Source organism: Besnoitia besnoiti, chromosome IV (genome assembly GCF_002563875.1).
Source record: "Besnoitia besnoiti strain Bb-Ger1 chromosome IV, whole genome shotgun sequence".
NCBI classification, from domain to species: domain Eukaryota; phylum Apicomplexa; class Conoidasida; order Eucoccidiorida; family Sarcocystidae; genus Besnoitia; species Besnoitia besnoiti.
In genome coordinates this window covers 4,668,605-4,690,643 of record NC_042359.1, presented here as the reverse complement: position 1 = coordinate 4,690,643, position 22,039 = coordinate 4,668,605, and the positions used below count along the sequence as shown (strand labels likewise).

Sequence of the window (22,039 nt, the reverse complement as noted above, 5' to 3'; positions counted from 1 at the left end):
CCAGGAGGTTAAGATCCTGACTGGGTAGGCACAAGACCGCGACGATTTTGCGCGTCGATGTGCTGGAGTGCATGCAAGCGGCGCGCATGCACAGAACTCAATGAATACAACTAAAATTTAGAGCATACCCCCTTGAGGCTACAGCGGCCGCATTCTTTATTCACTCTTTTTCCCTTGTGAGGCTGCTGCAGGCTCCCGCCTGAGACATCGTCTGTGGGTCCTCTGTGTGCAGGCTCGCACAACCTGTCCCTGTACAGGCAGCGCGTCGTCACCGCCCGAAAACCTCGTCCTCAGCGCTGGCAGTGGAGCTGGCAGTGGACCTAGCAGTGGAGCTGGCAGTGGAGCTGGCAGTGGAGCTGGCAGTGGAGCTGGCAGAGGCCTCCTGCGGACTCGCGGCTTTGCAGACAGGGTGAACTGTGGTCGATCTAAAAACTCCTGCTCTCTTTCCCGCGCGGCAGCCCCATGCTGGACACGCTGCAGGAGCCGGCGCGCCGCGCCGGCGCGTCTCCACACCCGCCTGGCGCCGAGCAGGTCCCGGATGCAGAGGGCGAGGATACAGAGCTTCAACGCGGTCCCGCGGAAGGCTCCAAAAAGCGGAAGGTCGAAGAGCTGCCCGAGTCAGCAGGCACAAGCCACAAGCGCGGCGGCGGAGATCCAGCGCCTGCAGGACGCCGAGAGGGAGGGACGGAAGTCACATCGCTGGCTGGCTCCTGCGAGGCAGAGACGAAAGCAGCCGCGAGTTCCCCGAGGTGGGCTGCATCTCTCCAGACGTTGTCGCCCCAGTCCGTCTCTCACTCGCCCTCCTTAGCCGAAACTGCGTTCTGTGCCTCCTCGCCTGAAGGCCCCGCGCCTGCCACCGGCGCACTCTCCCCTGCTCTCTCCGCCGCAGCTGCCACTGCATCGGGGGGTTCTCATTCCTCTCGCGCGTCAGCGCCTGCCTCGCCTGCCGCCTCTGCGGAATCTGTCTCTTCCGTCGCCTCGCCGGCTCCGACCTCGTCGCCGCGGCTCGGTTCTTCGTCTTCTTCCTCTCCTGCGTCTGGCGCCGCTGCTCTCTCGGCTATCGGCTCCTTAGCCACCGCGTCTGATGAGGGCGCTCTCGCGGCGACCGCAGCGGACGCCGCTGCTCCACTCAAGCCTCGAGGCTGCGCCGACCGCTACCGAGGCAAGTGGATTCTCGCGCCGATGGTCCGCATCGGCATCCTCCCCTTTCGGCTCGAATGCCTCAAATACGGCGCAGGTAGGGTCTTTGGCTTCTCATAAGCCAGCGCCGCGGCACCGGAACTGCGACTTCTCACCCGTGCGCGTGAGTCTCTACATCCCTTTGTGTCCCTTTAGGATTTATGCGTGAGGCCATGGGCTGCGCCTGCACGCCACCGACTTGCCCTCCCTCTGTCGCGCGCGTCCCTCCTCCCCCCCGCGTATGCGCATCCTTTTTTTCGTCAGACGTGTATGCCGGGCGCGTGCAGGCCGAGTATGTGTGATTCCTATGTGCATGCGCATGTCTCGTAAACACCTACTTTCTATGAGGCATGTGAAGAGTGGTGACTCTGTGTTCTCGGATGCTGGGGACGTATGTTAGAGCCCGCTCGTCGGGTCTCTCGTGTCTGTTTTCCCTACGTGCGCATCGATCTGCGTGCATCACACGCGGGTTCGAATGCCGTAGCCGTTATGTTGACGGGTCTGCAGGGCGTCACGCGAGAGAGACTGTACTGCAACACCTGCGCGCAGGACTGTCTCGTTTGTCTTTGTTTCTGGAAGATCTGGTCTACACAGAGGAGACGATCGACCACAAGCTCGTGAACTCGGTTCGCACTTTCAATGAGGATTTCGGGACAACTGGTACGCCGCAGGAGCCCTAACTTTACTGCGCCGATGGAGTGAAGCAGACAGCCCGGGGAGGCGAGTCTCCCCCCCTACGACCTGCTGCTTCAGTGCGGCCGATCTCTAGTGATTTACGTGGACTTCAGCCGATGCTTCGTCGCCTGCGCGGATGAGAAAAAATATGAGAGGCAAAATCACGACGAACAGAGGCCTAGTTGAGAAGGAACCGCAGGTTTTGGTTTCGCGGCTGCACGGTGCTGCTTAGACCCACGCGAGGGCTTTCATCCACCTCTGCGCAAATGATACGAGGTCCAGAGTACCCAGGTTATCTCGGCGTTGCCCGCTGGCTCATGTTCTCTCTCTTACATGCAGTGAACACGATACATCCGTTCGGGTGCCTCAGAGAGAAGCCCATGATTCTCCTGAGAACAGAACTCTCAGTTTTGTCTCTTCCCCGTGACGCAACGACCAGTTGTTTCTCCGTTGTGTGAGCAGAGTTCGTTCACAAGACGGAGAAAACGTGTGTGTTTGCCACGTGCCTGGAGGAGAGGGGCAAAGTTGTTTTGCAGCTGGGGACGTCAAACGCCGCACGCGCGCTGCGAGCGGCCACCGCAGTCTCCCAGGTGAGCACATGCGAATTTTCTCTGCCCGCGGCGATGACCGCCGTACGCCTCCGCTAACTGGGCACTTTGTTTGTGATATAGGCGACTTTCGCCTTGCTGACTCAAGCTTGCGTGGGGACTGGAGTAGCCGAAAGAGGGGGCTTCCGTGTATAGCTGGTGTCGCTGCGTTCCTCCTTTGCAAACCTCGCTGGGTGGGCGCCAGAGGCGTCGTCTCGATTTAGAGGTAGAGTTCTGTACGCGTCCTCTACTTTGCTCAACGCTCCGTGCGCAGAAGCGTGCAGATAGCACCTGTGACGCAGCTGCGACAGCTTCTCACGCGGGCTGAGGGCGATCCAAACTGAAGCTAGCGGGCGCCCTGCGGCAGCCAGCAGCCTCCGAGGCCGGGCTCCTCAAGCAAAGAGAAAATGGCGCCAGTATTTCTTTTCTCGACTCTCCGTCGTTCGTTTTTTCTCGCAGTCTCCCCGGTTTTTTTCTCTGAAAGTCTGGGACTGTGTGAGGTGCATGTCTTGGCTGGTCACTGGCGTTGTACTGCTTTTCCGTCCTGCTGCTGGCTCAGGATGTGGCCGCAGTCGACGTCAACATGGGATGCCCAAAGAGCTTCTCGTAAGGCTATCCCCCCATTTGACTCAAAATCACCTCTTGTCTCCAGGTGCTCTGTGTCTGCCCTGCGACGACCACTCCAGATCTCACACTTGGCAAATACGCATATCTATGCATGCATATACGCGCGATGAAACCGATATAGTACATATATACATGCATATCTACATATCTACATATATGTATATATATATATATATATATATTGGGAAGTATGTTCGGGGGCGTAAGCGCATTGACAAGCTTGAACGACACACCCGAGTGTGGGGATGTGCATCTTTTCGGCCTCCGAACTGCAGCAGGGCGTGCCACAAAGCTTTAGACGGCGCTTTGCCTGTGTGGCGATTGAAGCTGCGTGAATATATATATATATATGCTCTTGTTAGCGTCTGGGTGCTTTAGCCTCTCTTCTGGCTAATTCTCGTCTTCCCTCTAGGGTTTTGTGTCTCCTCAGGATCAAAGGCGGCATGGGGGCCGCGCTGCTGAAGACGCCTCTGATCGCCACCGACATTTTGAAGACACTCCGGAGGAATTTGGATATTCCCGTCACCTGCAAAATTCGCCTTCTTGATACTATCCAGCAGGTAGGAAGAAATCGGAAGAGAGACGTAGCTGCAACACGAGAAAGAAAGGAGAGGCGAGCGCAGCACTTGCCGGGTGACGATTGCACAGGAGTGGCACCGTCTGCCACGCACTCTGTTACGTTCCTCCATTCTCTAGAAAAGTTTTTTGCAGGAACAGAGTCGGAGATTTATCATTCAGCATATGCTTTCAAATACTCAGCACTGCCCAGTTCGCTTGCGTGGGCGGAGACGCCCCTTCTACGCAGAGCCGGCGAACTACCGGCGCCTTTCTTTTGTTCTCAAAGCGTCTGCGGACGTTTTGTGCTGCTTGCGGTCTCAGACCATCGACTTCGCTCGCCTGTGCGAGAATTGCGGTATCGAAGCAATCGCACTGCATGCACGAGTGAGTTTCGCGTGCAGCCGTTTGTAAGAAAACTAAACTAATTGAATAACATGGTAGATAGGGAATAAACTGTCTCCACACTGCCTGATTTTCCGCTCTACGTACAAGGGGAGATCTCTGAATGCGTGCCGTTGAGCTTCCGCTTTAAGGGCAACGTAGAAGCCGAGCAGAATTGGTCGCGTACGGTTTTACGATGGCCTCCCTTTCGGGTCTCGCCAGTCGGGGGGTTGTCGACGAAAGAAAGAGATGAAGTTAAATGCGCGCCGGAGAGAATGGCTCTTGAGGTTTTTTCCCTGGGTGTTGTCCATTTGCTTTCTTGTAGGAGGTTCATGAGCGACCGTCGCACCGCGCCCACTGGGATCTCTTCCCGGTAAGTCTGAGCCTTCAAAGCATTTTCTTCATGCGTGCGTGAAAACTCTTTGGACCCCACGCCGCTGTCCCGATTCATAGTGTTCAGCGAAAGCGCTACTTCCGTGGTCGTAGCATACAGAGGTAGGAGTGAGGATGGACCGGAGCGCGCGTTTGCCTGCCAGCGTATGTATATATTATTATATATGTAGGGTTTCTCGCGCCACATGAGTCTTCTGGCGATGCGTGACACGGAGGAATTCCTTGGCGGCCTCTCAGCAGACGGCTCTGCTGCGCCTCGTCTGTGGCTCGTCCTCAGGTTGTTCGCTCGTCCCTCTCCATCCCGCTCATCGCAAACGGCGATTTTCTCGCTTCCCGGGATGTATCTGTCTTCCAGGTAAGCAGGAAGCAAACTCGGCGCCTCTCCGCGCGTGTGTGGCGGGCGCGCAGAGAAGCGTGCATAAGCGTCCGTTGGGGGGATCGCTGCGGAACTGGAATTCTTATGGCTTTTCATAGTCACAAGGTCGTGTGTTTTTCTCCGCCATTGTTTTCTAACTCGCCTGAGAGCCGTGTCGCTTTGTGTTGCCTCGTGCTGTATTGTCCTCTCTGTGTGTCCCCTTCGGGTGTGTCGGGGGGGCCATTCTGGCATCCTTTATCATCCGCTCTCATGCCTGTTCCCTGCTGCAGAAGGTAGGATCCATTCGTGCTGTCTTTGTTCCCGCACTTCTGCATGCACTGCAGGACAAAGTCGGCGCAGACAGTCTGATGTTTGCGCGGGGGGCCATGTGGGACCCGAGCATTTTTTCTTGGAAGAACGTGCCGAGCGGTGTGCACGCTGGTACGTCGACGGACTGTACGTCGCTGGCGTCTGCTGGCGCTTCATCTGGAGGGACACAGACAGGCGAGTCCGCGTCGCCTGCGCTCTCTCTGCTCTCCAGCAATTCAAGCCGAGTCAATGTCATGGGAAGCTATACCAAGCGAGTAAGTGATGCGAAGCACACAGGAGCTGCGGCGTGTTCCGTTTGAAGGTGAGCATGCGAACATCTATGCGGAGAGGGAGCGGGAGTGGGGGGGAAGGTGCTGGCGAAACCCCCTCAGTGATGGTTCTCTCTCGAGGGCCCCGTTTTAGCTGACGACGCTACGGCCGAGTGGATGCAGCAAAGCACAGAAGAAACAGATAGAACGGTACTGCCTCTGAAGTCCGCAGCTTCTGATGTGTGCTGCCGAACTTCTCAGGCTCTCGTCTGTGGTGCGCCTTACCAAGCGATCAAATTCTGCCTTCAGAGCATGGCGGCTCAGGTTAGCATGCAACGCCACAAGCGAGCGAAGCGGGGCGCGCTTCTGGGTTAATCTGCAGGGTCTATGCATTTAGTGGTAGCACTGGACGAACGCCCTGCAGACTGGTTTTACTTTGGTATAATTAGTTTAAGATGTAAAAAGTCAAGTACAATAAAGTAGTACATGTGAATGCAGTCAGATGCCTCAGTGTATAGATGTCACTGCTGGGCCCATCTGGTGTTTCCTGATGCAGTCCTCCTGTTTCTCTGCTTTGCTCAACAGGCCAGCTGCGACCGAAACGTGAACCTGGCTATCACCGCGAGCAAGTCGAACCGAGAGATATGCGAGGCACTCGGCATCAGTCTCTTCTACGACGACCTGTCATCGAAGTTGCCAGCACAGGCCAACAGCTTGCACTACCACAAAACGCGGGACTTGGTGGAAGTCGCCTCGACTGAGACATTCGATAGACCACTTGCATTTTCCTCTTTTCTCTAAACATGAGCGGATCTGTTGGTCGTTGTCTTCAGCACACTTACACGGCGCATGCTCTTTGCGCGCACCCTTTCGTCCTTTCTGTCTCATCACTCCATCGATGATTTTCTATTTGTCAGGTTATCGCCAAGGTCGGCCGTCCTGTCGAATCTCCGACTTTAGGTTGGAAATTACGGGTGGTCACACGCAGCGGGGATTGTTTCTTGGCTGAATCCCAGAGTATTTGCCGAGCACAGCACATCTTGTAGAACGAGGCCGTCAGGGGTCGGCGTTTCCGGCATCTAATCGCGACAGTGAGCTGAAATGATGCCGAGCCGATTCTGGTAGCCCTCGTTACCACAGAACTTCTGGGGACGCGTGGGCGTAATCGCTGCAGGAGTGTGATGCAAGAGTCACCAGCTGTCGGTAGACTCCGTCTGGAAGCCGCATCAGTTGCCTGTGTGTACCAGCTTCCACAACTCTGCTTCCTTTCCTGTCTGGGTTGCTCAATACGATGATGAGGTCTGAAAATAATGGCAGCTAGGAAATAACAATATAATGACCAAGAAAGAGCCTGCTTCGTCTTCACATGGTACAGGCTTTACTTGAGGTGCTGCACTTGCTTCCCGAGAAGGCCGTTAAAGCGAGCTCAGCAAGGCGCATTTGAAAGAGTTATCGAGTGTCAGCTTCGGTCACCAGGAACATACTAATGGTCATCGCATCTCTGCTGTTCCTGTAGACTGAAAGCTGACACTAAGGCAGGTTATGAGTGGGGTGCACGCTAGTCAGTCTGTACTTGTAGGAAGCCACGCCCAGCCCTTGTAACCCTTCTATTAACACTACGTGAATAACCCTTTATGTGAAGTGGTTTACAGTTGTCCCTGGAGACAGCCCTTTCGCCCCTGTAGAGGCACAGCGTCTTCCGTTGGCCGTATGTCTCTTGCTCCTTGACTGGCTGCGTGCAAAGCGAAGACGGCCCGCCTCAAACTGGCCTGCGCGCTACAAGTATACAACGTAGGATTTCTGGGGTAGCCCGTGCCCCAGGTCAGTGGCGACCAACCGGAAGGCGTACCTGCATTCTTCACTGTCGATAACCTATGGGCCGCCACGATTGTCATTCGAAGAGATGTCTTGATGACATGGTCGAGTGTTGCTTGCACTTTCCGCTCTGTATCCATATCGAGAGCTGACGTTGGTTCGTCGAGCAGAAGAATGCGTGGATTACGTAGCAGGGCACTACGCGAAAAAGAGAAAACCAGAGGAAGCGGTTACCGCTATTGGGTGGGCCGCGGCTGTCTCTACGGAGGTGTGTATTCTTGCTTTCTCGCGTCGGTCAGGCGCTCCGTACAAGGCCCAGCGCGTTCCAGGCGTCTAAACCAGTTTATTGCCCTAACGTCCCAAAGTACAGAATATATAGCGACCGAATGTAGCGAGAGTTACGTGGGTATGTCAAAATCACTTCGAAACCACTCCGAACGTAATTCCCCTTGTCTTCGCGACATTTTACGACAGTGATACTCTGTGTATTGCGTCAAGTTGCTCAGTAGAGTGGTGTCCTCTGCGGGTCTCCTGTGACAACACAGGAATCGCAAGGCGCGTGGAACCTCGATACTCTAATCACGGTGCCGATGGTGAAGCCTGAGAACTTTATCACTAGGCTTCGTCTACACGCCTACCGGGCAATTGCAATTCTTTGTTTCTGGCCCCCTGAAAGCAGGGCGCCTCTTCTTCCCACTCTCGTCCCATACCCTAATGGGAAAGACAGGGTGAACGCGTGTACGTCGGCCTGCCTTGCTGCTGCCTCAATTTGTTCCTAGACGGACACACACGACTGCACAATGAAACTACCAGTCGCCTCACAGCTACCGCCTACTGAGATTCCTGTTGATCCTGGTCTCCAAAGGCTCTGTGAACGAAGTGAAGGCATGCGATTCACGGCACCGTTGCAATGCCGCATAGACATGGTAAAAAGTGTATCATTAAGCATCGGCCGCTTCTCTGGCACAAGTGCTCAATCATCATCTGCCGTACACGATCGGTGTGTCCTAGCGATATGCCATCGTTCTTTGCGCGTGACCGGTCCCCTTCATGCCGCTCTGAGACAGAGCTCGGAATCCCTCTTAATGAGTAAATCAAGGCCTTACATCAGTTGCGTTTGGCTTCCCATACCGAATATTCTCGGCAATTGTCATGTCAAAGAGGACAGGCTCTTGGCTTACGAGCGCAATCACCGATCGCAGACTTCTGGGGAGACACATAAGAAGGCACAGTGCACCACAGGACTGTCCATGCCGCTTGTGATTCCCTAGAGCCACTGCTCACCGAGTGTAGTATGTGTTGACATCTGTAGCATCTATGGAAGCCATCAAATATTAAGAATACATACTCTCATCGTCCTTCACAGGGCCAGCCACCGACCCTCACGTAGCGGGCTCAATTGGTAGTAGGGGCACTCACTCTCACGCGCATTCGAGACTCCGAAAGCAAGCAGGCTTACCGTACGTTGATGTCTCGTATATCAACCTCGTCGATAGTAATAGATCCGCGGTGGCCTCCTCGCTGTTGTTTTCTTCTTTCGATTGTCACAGTATTCCCGTCATCCACGTCGTAGAAGCGCTCCTGAGAGGACGGAAAGCCAGGCTGTTGCTGTTGTCAAAGTGCTACGACCTCATCTCAGAAGGGCGGTGCCGCTGTCACGTGCGCACGATGCGTCGTACTGCGTCCGTTTCGTGAGAGCACATGCAGGTCGAACACATGTGAAGAAACTTGGGACTGTTGAGCCGCATCACCAGACCGGCAGGCCGCCGCAGACAGCTGCTTAATCCAATTGCTTGTTAGTGGCATCTGCGAGTTGGCCAGCTTGTCTTCTACGCGGGGCTTTACTCTGCGAGTGCGTCCCCCACCCCAGCTCCCGGGGGGCTAAGACGCTGCAGACCTACTAGCAATTGAATGGCGGTGGACTTGCCGCATCCTGAGTTTCCGACAAGTGCCACTGTCTGGCCTGGCATCACCCGGAAGCTCAGGTTTGCGAATACCTTATCGTCCACCGCGTACGCAGTCACGTAAACAGACTGCTAGCGCTGAACAGAGAGCTGGCGCCGATCAAGCGGAGGCGCTTCGGATATTTTTGTGTGTGGAGTTGCTGCGGGCGCAGCAGACACGACTAGACCGTGGAATCACAGCGACCAGATACTCCCCACGCAACACCAGCGGTACCAGGGCAGAATAGAGAGGGGCTCGCTGATCCGCCGAGCTTCTGGCAGCGATATATTCGAGGATTTCAGCGCATCGAAACTCAGCAGCGCTTCTAACAGCGCTGCGGGACCTCTTTGCTTCCTCATGTGTCGGTCTATGTGCCTTCTATACCTTTACGTCAGGCCTGCTTGGACATCGAAACTGCACTCGATCAAACACAATGCCATCTCGGAACTCTTGCTGGGCGAAGCAAAAGCCTTCCATATCTCTGGTGTCAATCTTTGATCCCTACGAGCAGTAGCAGTGCATACCACTCGCTCAACAAACGCAAAGCGTCGAGCAAAGTACCGAGCGCTGAAAAGCTGAGGGCTTCAGCACCAGCACTGGGAAATCTCCCACAGTCCCGTCTCATGGTGGTATTGAAAATAGTTGCGAAGGTGCGTCCAATGGCGACAGCAACTCCTTCCACCCAGGCCTTTCCGTCCCCCTGGACACACTCTGACTGCAACATCAGCCACCATGACACGCTATCTGATGCAGCGGAGTGGTATTAGCCGACTCAGTGCTCAGTTGCCGGCTAACTCGGTGCCCGCTACCTCGACCGTGAAGGCGTGCCACGAATGGGGGGAACCCGCATGACTATTTGTGTGGCCTGGTTGCTGCAGGCTGGAAATGAATGAAGTGGCGATAAAGCTGCTTACGCCCCGAATCAAGCAGAAGAGCCGCTTAGCCGCTTCTCTCGCCTTGGTCCCGTCTGTGGCGACAAGGACTGTCTGGCCAATCCCGTTCGCCGCAAACACGAGAGCGAATAGGGTCTGCATCATAGCTGCGCGGGAGCACATTCGACACTATGTAGCGCATCAAGATTCTGGCAGACCCGAGTGGTGATCCATATGGAACCCTGAGCACAAGGCTTGTAGATCAATAACGGTATGAAATGAAACGCGTCATGACTGCAGGAATGACAAACGTTTGTGCATGCTACAGACACGGACTTTGGTTACTCAAGCTGGAAGAGAAATCCCTAGGCCACACTACACCATTGCGTTGCAGGTGTGGCTCGTGAGGGCGTACTTGTCGCCTCCGTAGATCCATCAGCCACCAGTTTGCCACCATACCAGAGAGCTAAAGCGTTAACCAAGAACTGCGAGCCCTGGGAGGAAAAAGGATCCGCAGACGCTGTGAAGCAAGAAGTCCGAAGTAGCATGCAGGCGGGATGCCTGCCATGGTCATCAGCAGCCGCGGGTTTATCACGTTTCTGTTTCATCGGGAAGACGGCATTGTGCTGTAGAATGTGTGATACTCGCGTGTTGGCAGAGACTCATCTTCTAAAGCAGCGCATTACTGTAGTGGACGTACTTGACTAAAACCCCACATCACTCCCACCGACAGAGCTGATCTCCACATTCGCCTGACATCCTTTTGTACCGCGTGCCTGTACTTCTCCTTGATGCGCTGTAACAGCCGAGATGCGTAAGACGTGTCGCAGCGAAAATGCGGAAGACACGGCGGACGGCACGCCTCCACGGAAAAGCTCGCGTCAAGCCTTGTCTACCCTCAGAAGACGATCAACATCTTCGCATCCGGCGAGAATCTACTACCGGCAAGACTAGCGCAGCTGGCATCCATGTACCACTTTGACTTTTCACAAGGAACGAACCTGCTCCAATCCGAAGGTTGCAATAACGCGACTGCAACTGATAGCTTCACTGAAAATTGCCACGGGACTCGCTGATTCGTACTTGCCCGCCGTTCCCGTTTCTGTGTTTGCTGGAGGGACGCACGGCAGGCACGATACCGAAAGACGGCCGCAGTCGGTGGCAGCACACAGGACTAGGACGCATGGACCCGGCTGCGAGCGGTGTGCTCTAGATGGTTATTGTGTCGCCTGATGCACCGTGTCATATTGCCTCCAGCAATTCTGACATCGCAAAGGACGTCTACTGAGTTCGAATAACGAATACATCAGAGATGGCCTGGTGTTCAAGGTAATGTCCATTTCATGATGCGTTGAGACCGAGAGCAGAAGGTTGATGACCCATGACGCACCGTTATGTACGCCGTAGTTCCACGCCCGCGATTCGGCTCTGTTGTGTGGATTACCCCTTGAAAGGGTCCGCGCATACCGTCGACTCACCCTTGTAATCTGCAAAGCGCGTGTCTACGAGAAGCGCTGGCACCAAGAGGCAAAAGCAAGCCAGGATCACAGCTGCCAGTCTAGCTTCCCCACAAAAGGCAAGGCCTATGCCTGGAAACAGCGGCAGCACAATGCTCGGTTATTTGGAAGGTTTAGCGCTTGCAACATCCTCCATACAGGAAGGACAGCCTGAAGCATGCCCTCCCCTCACTGTTCTTTTTCGATTGCCCCCTGTAGCAGGACAGGAAACTGAGTACGTCTCTTCGTTCCGCAAGGCAATATTAGAGAGCGCAAAACCCATGCATTGCATGGGGGAGTGCAAGTGTCTGTTTAGCAGCCCATGCACGAGTTGGGTGATCGAGCACTGTATTCAGTCGCACTGGTCAAGACCTTGCGTTGAACTGCGGAGTAGCGTAACTGAAAGTGGGTGTGAGCCAGTGTGACCTTATAACGCTGCTCGAACTCACCTGCTGCCATTGTAGCTAGCGCCTGTGTTGTAGCTGCAAAGTTTCCTGCGCTGCCTGTTTTTACTAGGGGAACGTCACTGCAAAGGATGCTAAGGACAGAGCCTTTCAACGGCCCCAGCCACAAACCAGACGGTAACACACGCAAGGAAGCTGTGCAGCCTTCGGATGCTTCTCCTACTGCCGGCGCCAAAGCGCTATCGGTGACAGGCCACGCCTAAAAGTAACTGCGGTCCGCCTGCGCTCTCTCTCGCTGTCTTTTTTCCTCCTGTCCCAGCGCAGAACCACGGTCAAGCAAGGGTCCATTTTGTATCCTAGCGTTCAGCGCGGCTCGTTGTGCGTTCTACCCAGAGGGTGCCTGGCAAGGTCATCCTGCAAGACATTTTCCCTCGGCACCAGTGACCACAGAAGGCACGGGTGTCTCAGCCCCCTGTATACCAGGCCTATCAGTACTACCGAAACCAACAAGGAGCCAGTCACCCGATAGGGAAGGCTCTACGGCAGGCATGCACCACAGCCTTACTTGCCGTATGCCCTTCCTCATCATAGAACTCGATTTCCTGGTGTGCGGCCTCCGTAAATGCACGACTCCTCAGTGAAGTTGTTAGTTTGTACCCCATATATTCGACTGTGAAAAACTTGCAAAACTCCAGGATTCCGTCTACCACGCCCAAGATGAGGAACAGCAACGCCCACCAATTTGCCTGCGTATACCAAATGGCATGGGTTAGCCTTTCCGAGTGGTATAAGATATCAGTTCCTTCTGAGCATTGCCAATCGTGTCGCAGTGCCCTAGCTACAAGCTCGCGCCCTCAACAGACTGAAACACGCCCCCTCAAGGTAGCAGGGCACGGCTGTGTCGCTTTGTCGTTCTCGCCATCTTAACACTAATGCCTTCACGGATTGACTCGTAAGTGCTGCTTCGTAAGTGCAAGCTCAAGCGCACGAGGCGGTCGCAGTACTCCTTACATCTTTTCTGATTTTTGCCGGGTCAGGGTTGAAAAACAGCCCAATTACCCGAGCAAAGACAACGCCGAATGCGGGAAAGCAAGTCCTGCTTACAAATACATACATAAACATGAAGTTCAAACTGGCGCCACTCTCTTCGTGCCGTGAAACAGCAGTGGCTGCCTACGAAACGTCCTGCCGTGGCAAATGTCGACTGGCAGCGTTGCCCTGTGATTTGCGGAGTAGGTGGAGTACCATTGCTCTCGTTGTCCTCACCCGGCGCAGGCTGCGGAAATGGCGCATAGCGCTGCACTTTTCCAGTGCGGTCTCAAAAGCGCGAACAGCTGCAACTGGGAGACGCCACGGCTGCCGCAGTCCGAGTTGGTCACAGGTCTTCCTTTCAGAAACGGGAACAGTCGACGTAAGCCTTCAATATCATATTCACACAGGAACCCGCGGTTCATCACAAACCCTTAACTGTGTGGGTGACCCTGTGAGCGATGACAGGTTCTTTTTTTATTAAACCGACACGTTCTTGAGCAGGGGACATAAGCGTCTTGCTCTCAAGAGTTAAATGATAAACCTACAATCGCCATCTACACGTTCTGGAGGTAAGACGCCGCGTGTGAACAATTAAGAAACTCATTGCCCTTAGGGCCGATAAAATTGCTGGAAGATGTATCGCAAGGACTCTCTCGGCTGGCGGCACGCTTACGCTGTTTCATCTTCGAGCAACAACCGATCCGAGGCTGTTTACGTCCTGCCCGATTGGAAGGATTATCAGCTGCCGGCAGCGGAGTGTCAGACGTTGGCGCCTGAGGGCAAGTGGTTCGTGTGCCGTAAGGTAAGCACCCACAACACGCGCACGTCACAGTAAGGTAGGTGCGCTTTCTGAAACGTTTGCGTGTATCAAGCTGTAAAAGTGACATCGTAGGTGCCGTTCCGGCGGAACCCGGATCTTACCAATGGCATCATGCAGTCTTCAATCGGGCTTCTGTAGAAATTCACTTCTGCCTCATCTTGATCCCTGTTTAACTCTACAAGCTGCGACCGCACGAGGTTGTAGTAGAGGCCGTTCTGCAGGCATCGTGAACCACACAAAGGTTGAGCACTGCGCCACATCTCTCTGCAGTTGTTTATGTGCAGAATACATACACTATAGCTCCTCCACTGTGAGAGAACGAAAGCTGACAGACACAAACCACTGAAAGAACAGCAGGTTCACAGACAACAACATAGTCAGAAAGAGTGCTCACTAACGCGGAGGAAGGGCTTTCTCACAAAGAGTTCAGCAAAAGACCAACATCTGTATATAAGCTGTTGGAAAAACATGGCACTCCTATCGGTTTCAACTAGTCAGTAGGGTAACACGTGGGAGGGGTAACTTTCGGCCGACTCTTCCTTTGCATTGAAGATGAATGCTTCGAGGTGGACAGTTTCGTTTGATCATCGTATTTGGGCTGTTCCAACAAACCCTCACGAATACCGGAGCTTATTTTCATGTTCAGGGTCCATGATGGTTTCTGGGGGGTCAACATGTTGCGGCGCGCCTAGAGATCTTACCCTCTCCCTCATGAGCTCTGAATGGGTGCCTTGCTGAACAACAACTGCACCATTTTTGTCATTCTGTTCTAAAACAAGGATGAGATCCGCATGCTGGATTGTCGACAGTCGGTGGGCTATTATGATCGTCGTAGCCTTTGTTGTCGCGACAAGAGAGTCGATAGCGCTCTGACACCCACACCGTAGCGAGAGCGCCCACCCCAGAGCACCCACGCTATGTCTCTCACGATTCCCTTGAAAGCGCATGCGGCTGGGTCGTGCCAAAGACGATCGGAAACGTGATTGCTTTCGACCACAGGAGTCACACCTGGTCAGACGACGGCGCCGTGCTGCTGTTACCGTGGTAGGTTTCGTGCAGCACGAGAGATCAAGAGTCTCAGACGATCGTAGCCCATGGGGGAGGCATTTTCCCGTTTGGGAGTGAGAGTCCCCGGACAGAGAGTCAGGCGAGCCGCATTATTCCACTCGAAATGGAGGCATTCCAAGTGCGACAGCAACCCACGTATCGCGGCATGCTCCTCGCGATCCACAGTGCTACTCCCAACCCAACTCATCCTCTTCCCCCCCCCCCCCCCTCCCTCCACCATTCGTGGCGCTACAGTCGGCTTTGGTTACTCTACCCACCTGCACACGTTTCTCTGATGATGCATCCAGGGCAGAAGTAGCTTCATCCAAAATAATAATTGCTGGCTTGCGCACCTGAGGAAAACACGCACCGGTTCTACAGGGGACAGGGAAACGTGTCATGCCCACGCTTGGCAATATGTCAGTGAATCTGCCCTCGAACACACAGTCTACACCTTGTAAGACACGAATCAGGAACAGGCCTGAGACGATTGCTGAAACCCCGGCCCAATGGATACAAATTACCAGATGTCTGTTCGAGGAACACGTGAAGACGAAACCACCTCGTCCATCCCTTTGTGACACTATTCGACGTCTAGGGTGATAGAACTACGTCAGCCACAGTCGCAACGGTACGTTGTGCAGTACACAATGCGTCACTCCATAACCGGTAAGCATCAGGGAGGCCGGATCGGCGCGGGCCGAAGCTGCAGATGCAATCCTGATACGGACTGGAAACCAGTCTTCACTATGTCGGGACACTTACCAGAGCACGAGCAATGGCGACTCGCTGTTTCTGGCCACCTGAAAGTCGGCTTCCACGGACACCAACGTCTGTTTCATACTTCTCTGGGTACTGTTGGATGAAGCCGTCGGCATGGGCCTGCTGTGCCGCGAAAACAAGCTCCTCGTCCTTCACAGGTGATGGCGACCCCAACCGTATATTTTCACCTATCTGCAAATCAACGTATGCATCCGAGGCAGTATGTTAGTTCTGGAAAATAGAGTTATCACCGCCATTCCCCGTCCCGACTGGGATGTTCCCTCCTCGTCTGCACCTAGAGATTTGCGGCGATTGCGCCCAGGTCACATTCCAGATGGTCATCCTGTGCGCCCGTGCTTGGATAATTCAGTGTACGTCCGAATCGCTTTCGTTTTCCTGTATGTTACCACCGTATATGGAAGTGGGAGCCTGCCTAGGCCGTCACCGTTCCTTCGTGCATGGATGATGTGTGCAGCGGAAAGACACACTACACAGCTTCAGAAACTTCACACCGCGCACTTTGCACTCTATTTTGCGGGATGACGCCAAAGAAGGCAAAAGCAGTTTTCCGACGCTGGGAATGTTGCCGTATTCTCCAGACAATGCCCCCCTTTCCTTTCGTTATAATGAGTGCATGTCAGACCGCCTGCTGTTGTTTTGCGCTGAACAGCCAGCAATATACGACCTACTGAGCATGAAAACAAAATCGGCTCCTGGTTCACTACGCCAATCTGCGACCGAAGCCAGCGCACGTCAATTGTCTTTATGGGCCTAGTATTTGGCTCGCAATCAGAACCACAAACAGAAAGTCGCGGCTGGTGGTGGGCAGCCAGAGTTCGGGCGTCCGTCAATGCCTCATGTACTTCTCTTGATATCTGCTCGCCCAGATTAAGGAACTCTGGAAGTGACCTTGGATGGCGGGCAAGAGTCGCCCGCGGATCAGCTTGCCCGTACAGAGAAAAAGGCTACCTGTACCGGCGGTACGTCGTGGCGGCAGCTGAAGGGCTAATCGACACTTGCCACAGCCTGGGCATCAACCCTGTGGTCGTGGGGTGCGCCACTAGACCAACTCCATAGCGGATTGAATTACTGGATGCGTCTCAAAGGTCTAAGTTGATCTCTTTCGGCCCCGGTCAATCGCTTACACATTGCCAACCGTAATCTTGCCGCCATCTACGTCATAGAGACGCGTCAGAAGCAGCGGAATTGTCGATTTCCCGCAGCCTGTACACAACTGCAGACGGGGGATTGATGACATTTCGCAGTGCTTGATCTGAATTCGGGCCTGAGATAAGTCTTTTCTGAGTCTGTTTGCATTTCTTCTTCATAAATACCAAGGCGCTGTCTACGGTCGCGATGGCTTCGAAGAGCTTGTCGGTGTACGACCGCAAATGCGCCTACTAGGTAGTCTTCTGCGAACTCTATTATGTTCCCGGAACAAGGCGCCGGATCCCCCTTCCTTCAGGAAGGGAATTCGCTCACCCGACAGTCCAACAAGTGCAACGGTCTTGCCGCCAGGGATGCGCATGTTGAGATCACAGAACACTGGCTGTCGCCTCCTTGTGGGGTACCCGAACTTGACGTGTTCAAACACGATATCCCCGTCAAGACGCACATCTGTCTGCGGCAGGGGCGTTCACAACAGCGAGAACCAGACCTTGTAATTTGGTCGAGCATCACAGCCATGACGAATGAGATTGGCACTTGTTCACAAGCGGTTTGAGTGAAGTCCCCGTTTCCACTGAACCCACGAGCAAGCTGTTCCAGCGAAATCACTACTCTGATAGTCAGGGTCTTCGACTTCGTCTTCGCATGCATCTACAGGACCGAACGTTTCGTCATCTTAATGCTTGAGACGCTGCAACAGAAGCTACTGTCGCACCACCGCCACACGGCTCCAGCGCTGAACAAACGGCGGTGTGCAGCGGCACAGTGTCCTCCCCCGTCTTCTAGAATAAGTGCATCAACAGAGCTGTGTTACGCACGGCATTTGGCGAAATAACGCGATACTCTTGCCGCATAGCTTCGCCACAGTCCGCCCGCACGTAGGTGAGGTACCGTCTCCGTCTCTTACCCGTACCCCGCAGCGGTCTTTTTCATCTCCCCTCTTGCATAAAATTAGACGTTGCAGATCTTCGGCAGCGGTCACTGCCTGCACAAAACACCGTGCCGTACACAAGAGGATGCCGCCTATACGCACGATCGAGATCAGCTGGATCTGAATCCACTGGCATCCCGGAAGCCAAGTTGACCCTAGGCAAACCGCCGCCGCCGGCGATGCTCCATGAACAAGGCTACAGATGGTCAGTCGTATATTACACCCAGTCCGGCTTTGTAATTCGGGCTGTATCAACCTCAATGTACGGTAGTAGCGGGAACCGTCAGTGTGTCCGTCCGTGCGCCAGCAGAGAGAACCTACATTAGCAAAAGCCGCTGAGTTTGATATGGTGTTCCCGATGGCAAAGGCACTCATAACGATGGAAAAAAAAACTGACACACCATCGCCTCCTTTGAAGTCTTGGACGTTAGGAACACCTGGTAACACAAACCGAAGCACAGGGCGAGGCAAGATCTTCAGCCAGGTCAGAAGCCCCACATGCTTCAGTGGTTCATTTGACCCACTGCTGCTCCTTGCGTGAGCTCCAGCTAAAAATTGGGGGCGCACGAGTGTGACGCTCTTTGACTATGCTGCCCGGGCTTATTGCCCGTATCGCTGTACCAGAAAGGCTCTGTCCAGACCACCAGCAACGCGGCTCACCACTTAGCTTCATCTCCCGTGTCTTCGCCGCTAGCATACCCGCGTACCAAAAACCGAGGGCGAACATCAAGAAGACCGACATCATCATGCCTCCGATCCCTGAACACGCAGATCGCGATGGTGATGTAGAGGCACGTATCGTCGTGGTGGACCCGTATTGTTTTTGCAGGACAGCCCGGCTATATGCTGGCTCGTCCACTGTTTGACTACGGTATGTGGGCAGAGCGGCATGTGTGCCGGACACTGTTTCGCTTCTCTGGCGCACACGACTGATGGAAACGTCGCCTTCCTTTCTTCGCCGCCTCTGCAGCACGCGTCTTCATCGTGATCCCAGACTATTTCCCACACGTTACACGTTGTTACAGTGTCGATAGGCTCAATATTGTCGTCGTCGGGACACTACGTACAGTCTTTCCGCGCAGTTTAACCGGATTAAAAGGTCAGGCTTGGCGCACTTTATCGCGGGACGTTATCCGCCTCACCGATAGAAGCCACAGCACCACCCCGGATGCCCTCCTGTTCTGCCAAGAGCAGCTTCGACTTGTACGCTTGTGCCGCCAGGTCTTCAGCTCCGAGGGAACTGACAGTCCTCAAAGACTGTAAAGTTTCTTCCGCTATTTGCCCCGCTTCACCATATGAAGCAGCGCCTGGAAATGAAGCAACAAACGCCGCAGCGTTGGAATTGAGATGCAAACTCTCAATGATCTCTCGCTACATCCTCCACAGTACACGTCATCCTCTTGTCAGTGCTGAACCGCCATACGCGCGTGAGTGATAAATGGGACTACGGACAACCGCTGAATAACTATTTCCGGTGCAGATCGGCTCTGGCATTGTACTTTGATTTTGTTTACGTCGTGCACAAGAACGTAATGTATGTCACCTTATCAAGCTTCCACCCGTAACACAGAACCCATGTGTGAGGAGAGATGGGAGTGTGACCCAGACTCCGACCTTCAGACCAAGACTGCACACAAAGAGTTACTCACTCTTTGCCTTCGCCTTTTCTAGCGCCCAGCCGAAGAAGCATCCAAAGCCGACCACTAAAGGGATGCCAAATATAGCCACTCCAGCAAGCTTCCAGTTGCGCACAAACGCAACGACGAGGCCCCCGACTCCAACGATCACAAACTGAATAAGCTGTTAACAGGAGACCAAAATGATGCCCACAGAACAGAACCTGCTTGCCTTCTGACAATACAAGCTTGATATGTGGTGCTGCTCTGCGGCGAGTGAAGATGTCCCCCAACATCCTTGTCAGCTGTCCCGGGGCTCTCAGGCATTCCTCTCATCGCTGTCAGCTCGGAGATTTGGTAACGGTGTAGAGACTCTCGTACCAGTCTGTCCACCGCCTCCTCACCATCGACAACTTCGTCCCTATTGAGTTCCTGATTGCGACGATTCCGTCTTCAAGCTGGGATACCACCGTGCCAGTATCATGCGTGTCGAACCACGCTGTATCCTGTAAACCGCACCAGCAAACACAACAGTCGGCATTGCATTATCGTCGGTATGCTGTGCCCGCATAAACATGAACTCCACAACAGGCCAAAAATGTCTCCGGCCCTGGTTTTTGCCATGGGTGTTAGCTGATGGGATCCCGTTCGAACATGACAGATGCATGGCACGTACCTGCGAAATAACCGAATCGAAGTATTTCTCGCGGAGCTTGGCGATTTGTTTGTCTGCGACATATTCGAAGCATGATGTGGCAGCCCAGGACGTAAAAAAGCTGAGCACCTTAAAAGCATCAGCACGACAGAGCACCGACCGCACCTGCATTGCGTGAAGCATCGGGAGACGTCCACAGCAAATTGTATTGAGCCCTCTGTTAACGCACCGCCCCGCCATATTGCATTGGAGGGCTGCAGGGGGTCGACGACCCGGGGGCCCACTGTTGCGTCGCCACCTATGCCGAAAAAGTGTTAGCTCCCTACGCTGTCAGCTGTTTTCGACTGAGTTGTCCCTGCTGAGCCGCAATCCAGCAGGCGACTCCAATCGAACACGCAACGGGATAAAGCTAGTTCTAAAGAGCGGCCCCCTTCAGCTGCCAGGAACCGCGAACGCTACTATATGTGCGATCATTTGTTCCAAACGTACTGCCAGCCAGCCTAGGACCATCGAGTAGTAGTTGGTGTCCAGGCCAGAATCGATTTCATTGATGAGGTTCCCGAAAATCAAAACAAACGCTGGCTGAAAACACGCATCACACTCTTGGCTGCACATATTGTCTCCCCGCAAGAACCCTGGGTCATGGAAAAGGAGCTCCAACGGGTGTCAGACAGTGGTTTGACAGACAATGGTAAAAGGGCAGCGCCCGATCTCGTCTTCGCGAAGGACACTTATCGTACAAGAAGTGGCTGTTCTTCGTATCAGCCCACTCCATGAAGTTTCACAATAGATACAACCCTGTCATATTTCTGGAAAATGTCGTCCGATAGAGCGTCCCCAGACAGTAGCGAAACTTCCCGCGGAGCGTCACACAGGAGACAAGAACTCAAGCTGACGCTGCCCACATATAGCTCCCGCACGGCGGCCTGTCTCGTAGCTTTCCGTACGCAGAAAAGACTAATACGACGTTTGGGGCGGCTATCAAATCATGCACGACCTCGCTTACATGGACACATCCGGACATAACGCTGGACACTGCTCCTACAGCTATGAGCAGGATGTCCCGTTTCGTTGCGAGCCTGCGAAAGAAGAACAGCCGACACGTAGTCCATCGTAGAACCTGGATCGTAGTGGCAGTTACTGCAGATGCCATTGCCAGAGAGTAGACTCACCGAACATTCCAGGCTCACCTGTACGGAGCGAAAATGCTTGCAGCGTTCGAGAAACGCTCTTCTGTGTTTGACTGACAAAACATGACACCCACAGTGCGTCCCACCGTACATAGTTGAGAGGTGCAACGCTGCCTATCCACAGCCATACGCCACGTCTGCTGATCCCCCGGAAGGAAACAGCATCAGCGGAGGAGCAACTACTTAACTGAGATGGATACGTATGTGTGTGCACACCCACGACGACCTCCCAGGTCACACTCCTTCGTGCACCACAAGCGCTACGCCAGCCATCTTGCGTCCCCTCACCGTGCTTGATTGCTGCCCCAGCCACGAGGAGGCGTCGTGAGGACCCTGCTTAAACAGTGGTTCATTACTAGGCAGTTGGTTTTCTTTTTCGTGCAGAAGCGGGAAAGCCTCAACTTTCGATACCGCGGGAGGGAGCTCCACGGAAGAGCCAACGCCCGTGGACCCTGAGGTTGCTGCCCGTAGGCCGCCTAGAAGATCAAGTTCTTGCCAGGCCATTTTTCAGCGGGCAAACAAAAATAACCGAGCGGATAAATATGGCCTCTCCTTTCTATAGGCTGGGCCAAACCGTTCAGCTGCATGCGCACTGCCTTGTACCACCCGTCGCTAGACGAGCTGGGACAGAAGGCCGGTTGCCGTTGCCGATGTGTGCGGAAGAAGGAGGAAACGCCTAGGCATCAGGTATATTCGCACACAAGCTGGGCACTGACAACCGTGAGTTGCTGCCATATTCTGCCCGGAGTCCGTCATGCGCCAAGGTGTGCGGTCCTTGGCGCTGATCCCGCCTCTCGCACAGCACTGGCCTCATGTCTCGATTTAGAACGGGGACGCGCTGTCGTTTCAGCCGACACGGCGTTGTCTCGCCGAAGCGGTCGTCGCGCTAGAGGGGCGCCCGTTGCGGTGGATGCAGCTCGTATTGAGTCAACCCCCGCTAGCCTTATTTTTCACT

The 22,039-nt window shown here is 54.2% G+C and overlaps 2 protein-coding genes across 2 annotated transcripts; one reads left to right on the top strand and one right to left on the bottom strand.

The window, feature by feature from the left end:
* Positions 1-462: 462 nt before the first annotated feature.
* BESB_057660 (dihydrouridine synthase (dus) protein) lies at positions 463-6,134 on the top strand (the record flags this gene model as incomplete). Its single annotated transcript, XM_029364201.1, has 11 exons — positions 463-1,237; positions 1,759-1,839; positions 2,317-2,444; positions 3,001-3,047; positions 3,499-3,628; positions 3,948-4,010; positions 4,333-4,380; positions 4,678-4,755; positions 5,100-5,339; positions 5,595-5,657; positions 5,919-6,134. The coding sequence occupies 11 exons, from the start codon at positions 463-465 to the stop codon at positions 6,132-6,134; spliced, it is 1,869 nt and encodes a 622-aa protein (XP_029220124.1).
* Positions 6,135-7,650: 1,516 nt separating this feature from the next.
* On the bottom strand, positions 7,651-21,588 carry BESB_057650 (ABC transporter transmembrane region domain-containing protein; the record flags this gene model as incomplete). The annotated part of the gene is made up of 31 exons (XM_029364200.1): positions 7,651-7,679; positions 7,787-7,859; positions 8,255-8,354; positions 8,608-8,729; positions 9,050-9,145; positions 9,477-9,593; positions 10,007-10,131; positions 10,380-10,458; positions 10,665-10,760; positions 10,966-11,075; positions 11,443-11,553; positions 11,910-12,011; positions 12,430-12,610; positions 13,818-13,931; positions 14,418-14,585; positions 15,042-15,116; positions 15,529-15,717; positions 16,215-16,296; positions 16,671-16,749; positions 17,008-17,146; positions 17,600-17,677; positions 17,945-18,060; positions 18,284-18,382; positions 18,766-18,930; positions 19,273-19,423; positions 19,644-19,745; positions 19,916-20,023; positions 20,384-20,476; positions 20,901-20,973; positions 21,085-21,137; positions 21,373-21,588. 31 exons carry the CDS (start codon positions 21,586-21,588, stop codon positions 7,651-7,653), a joined length of 3,441 nt encoding a protein of 1,146 aa, XP_029220123.1.
* Between the last annotated feature and the right edge of the window lie 451 nt (positions 21,589-22,039).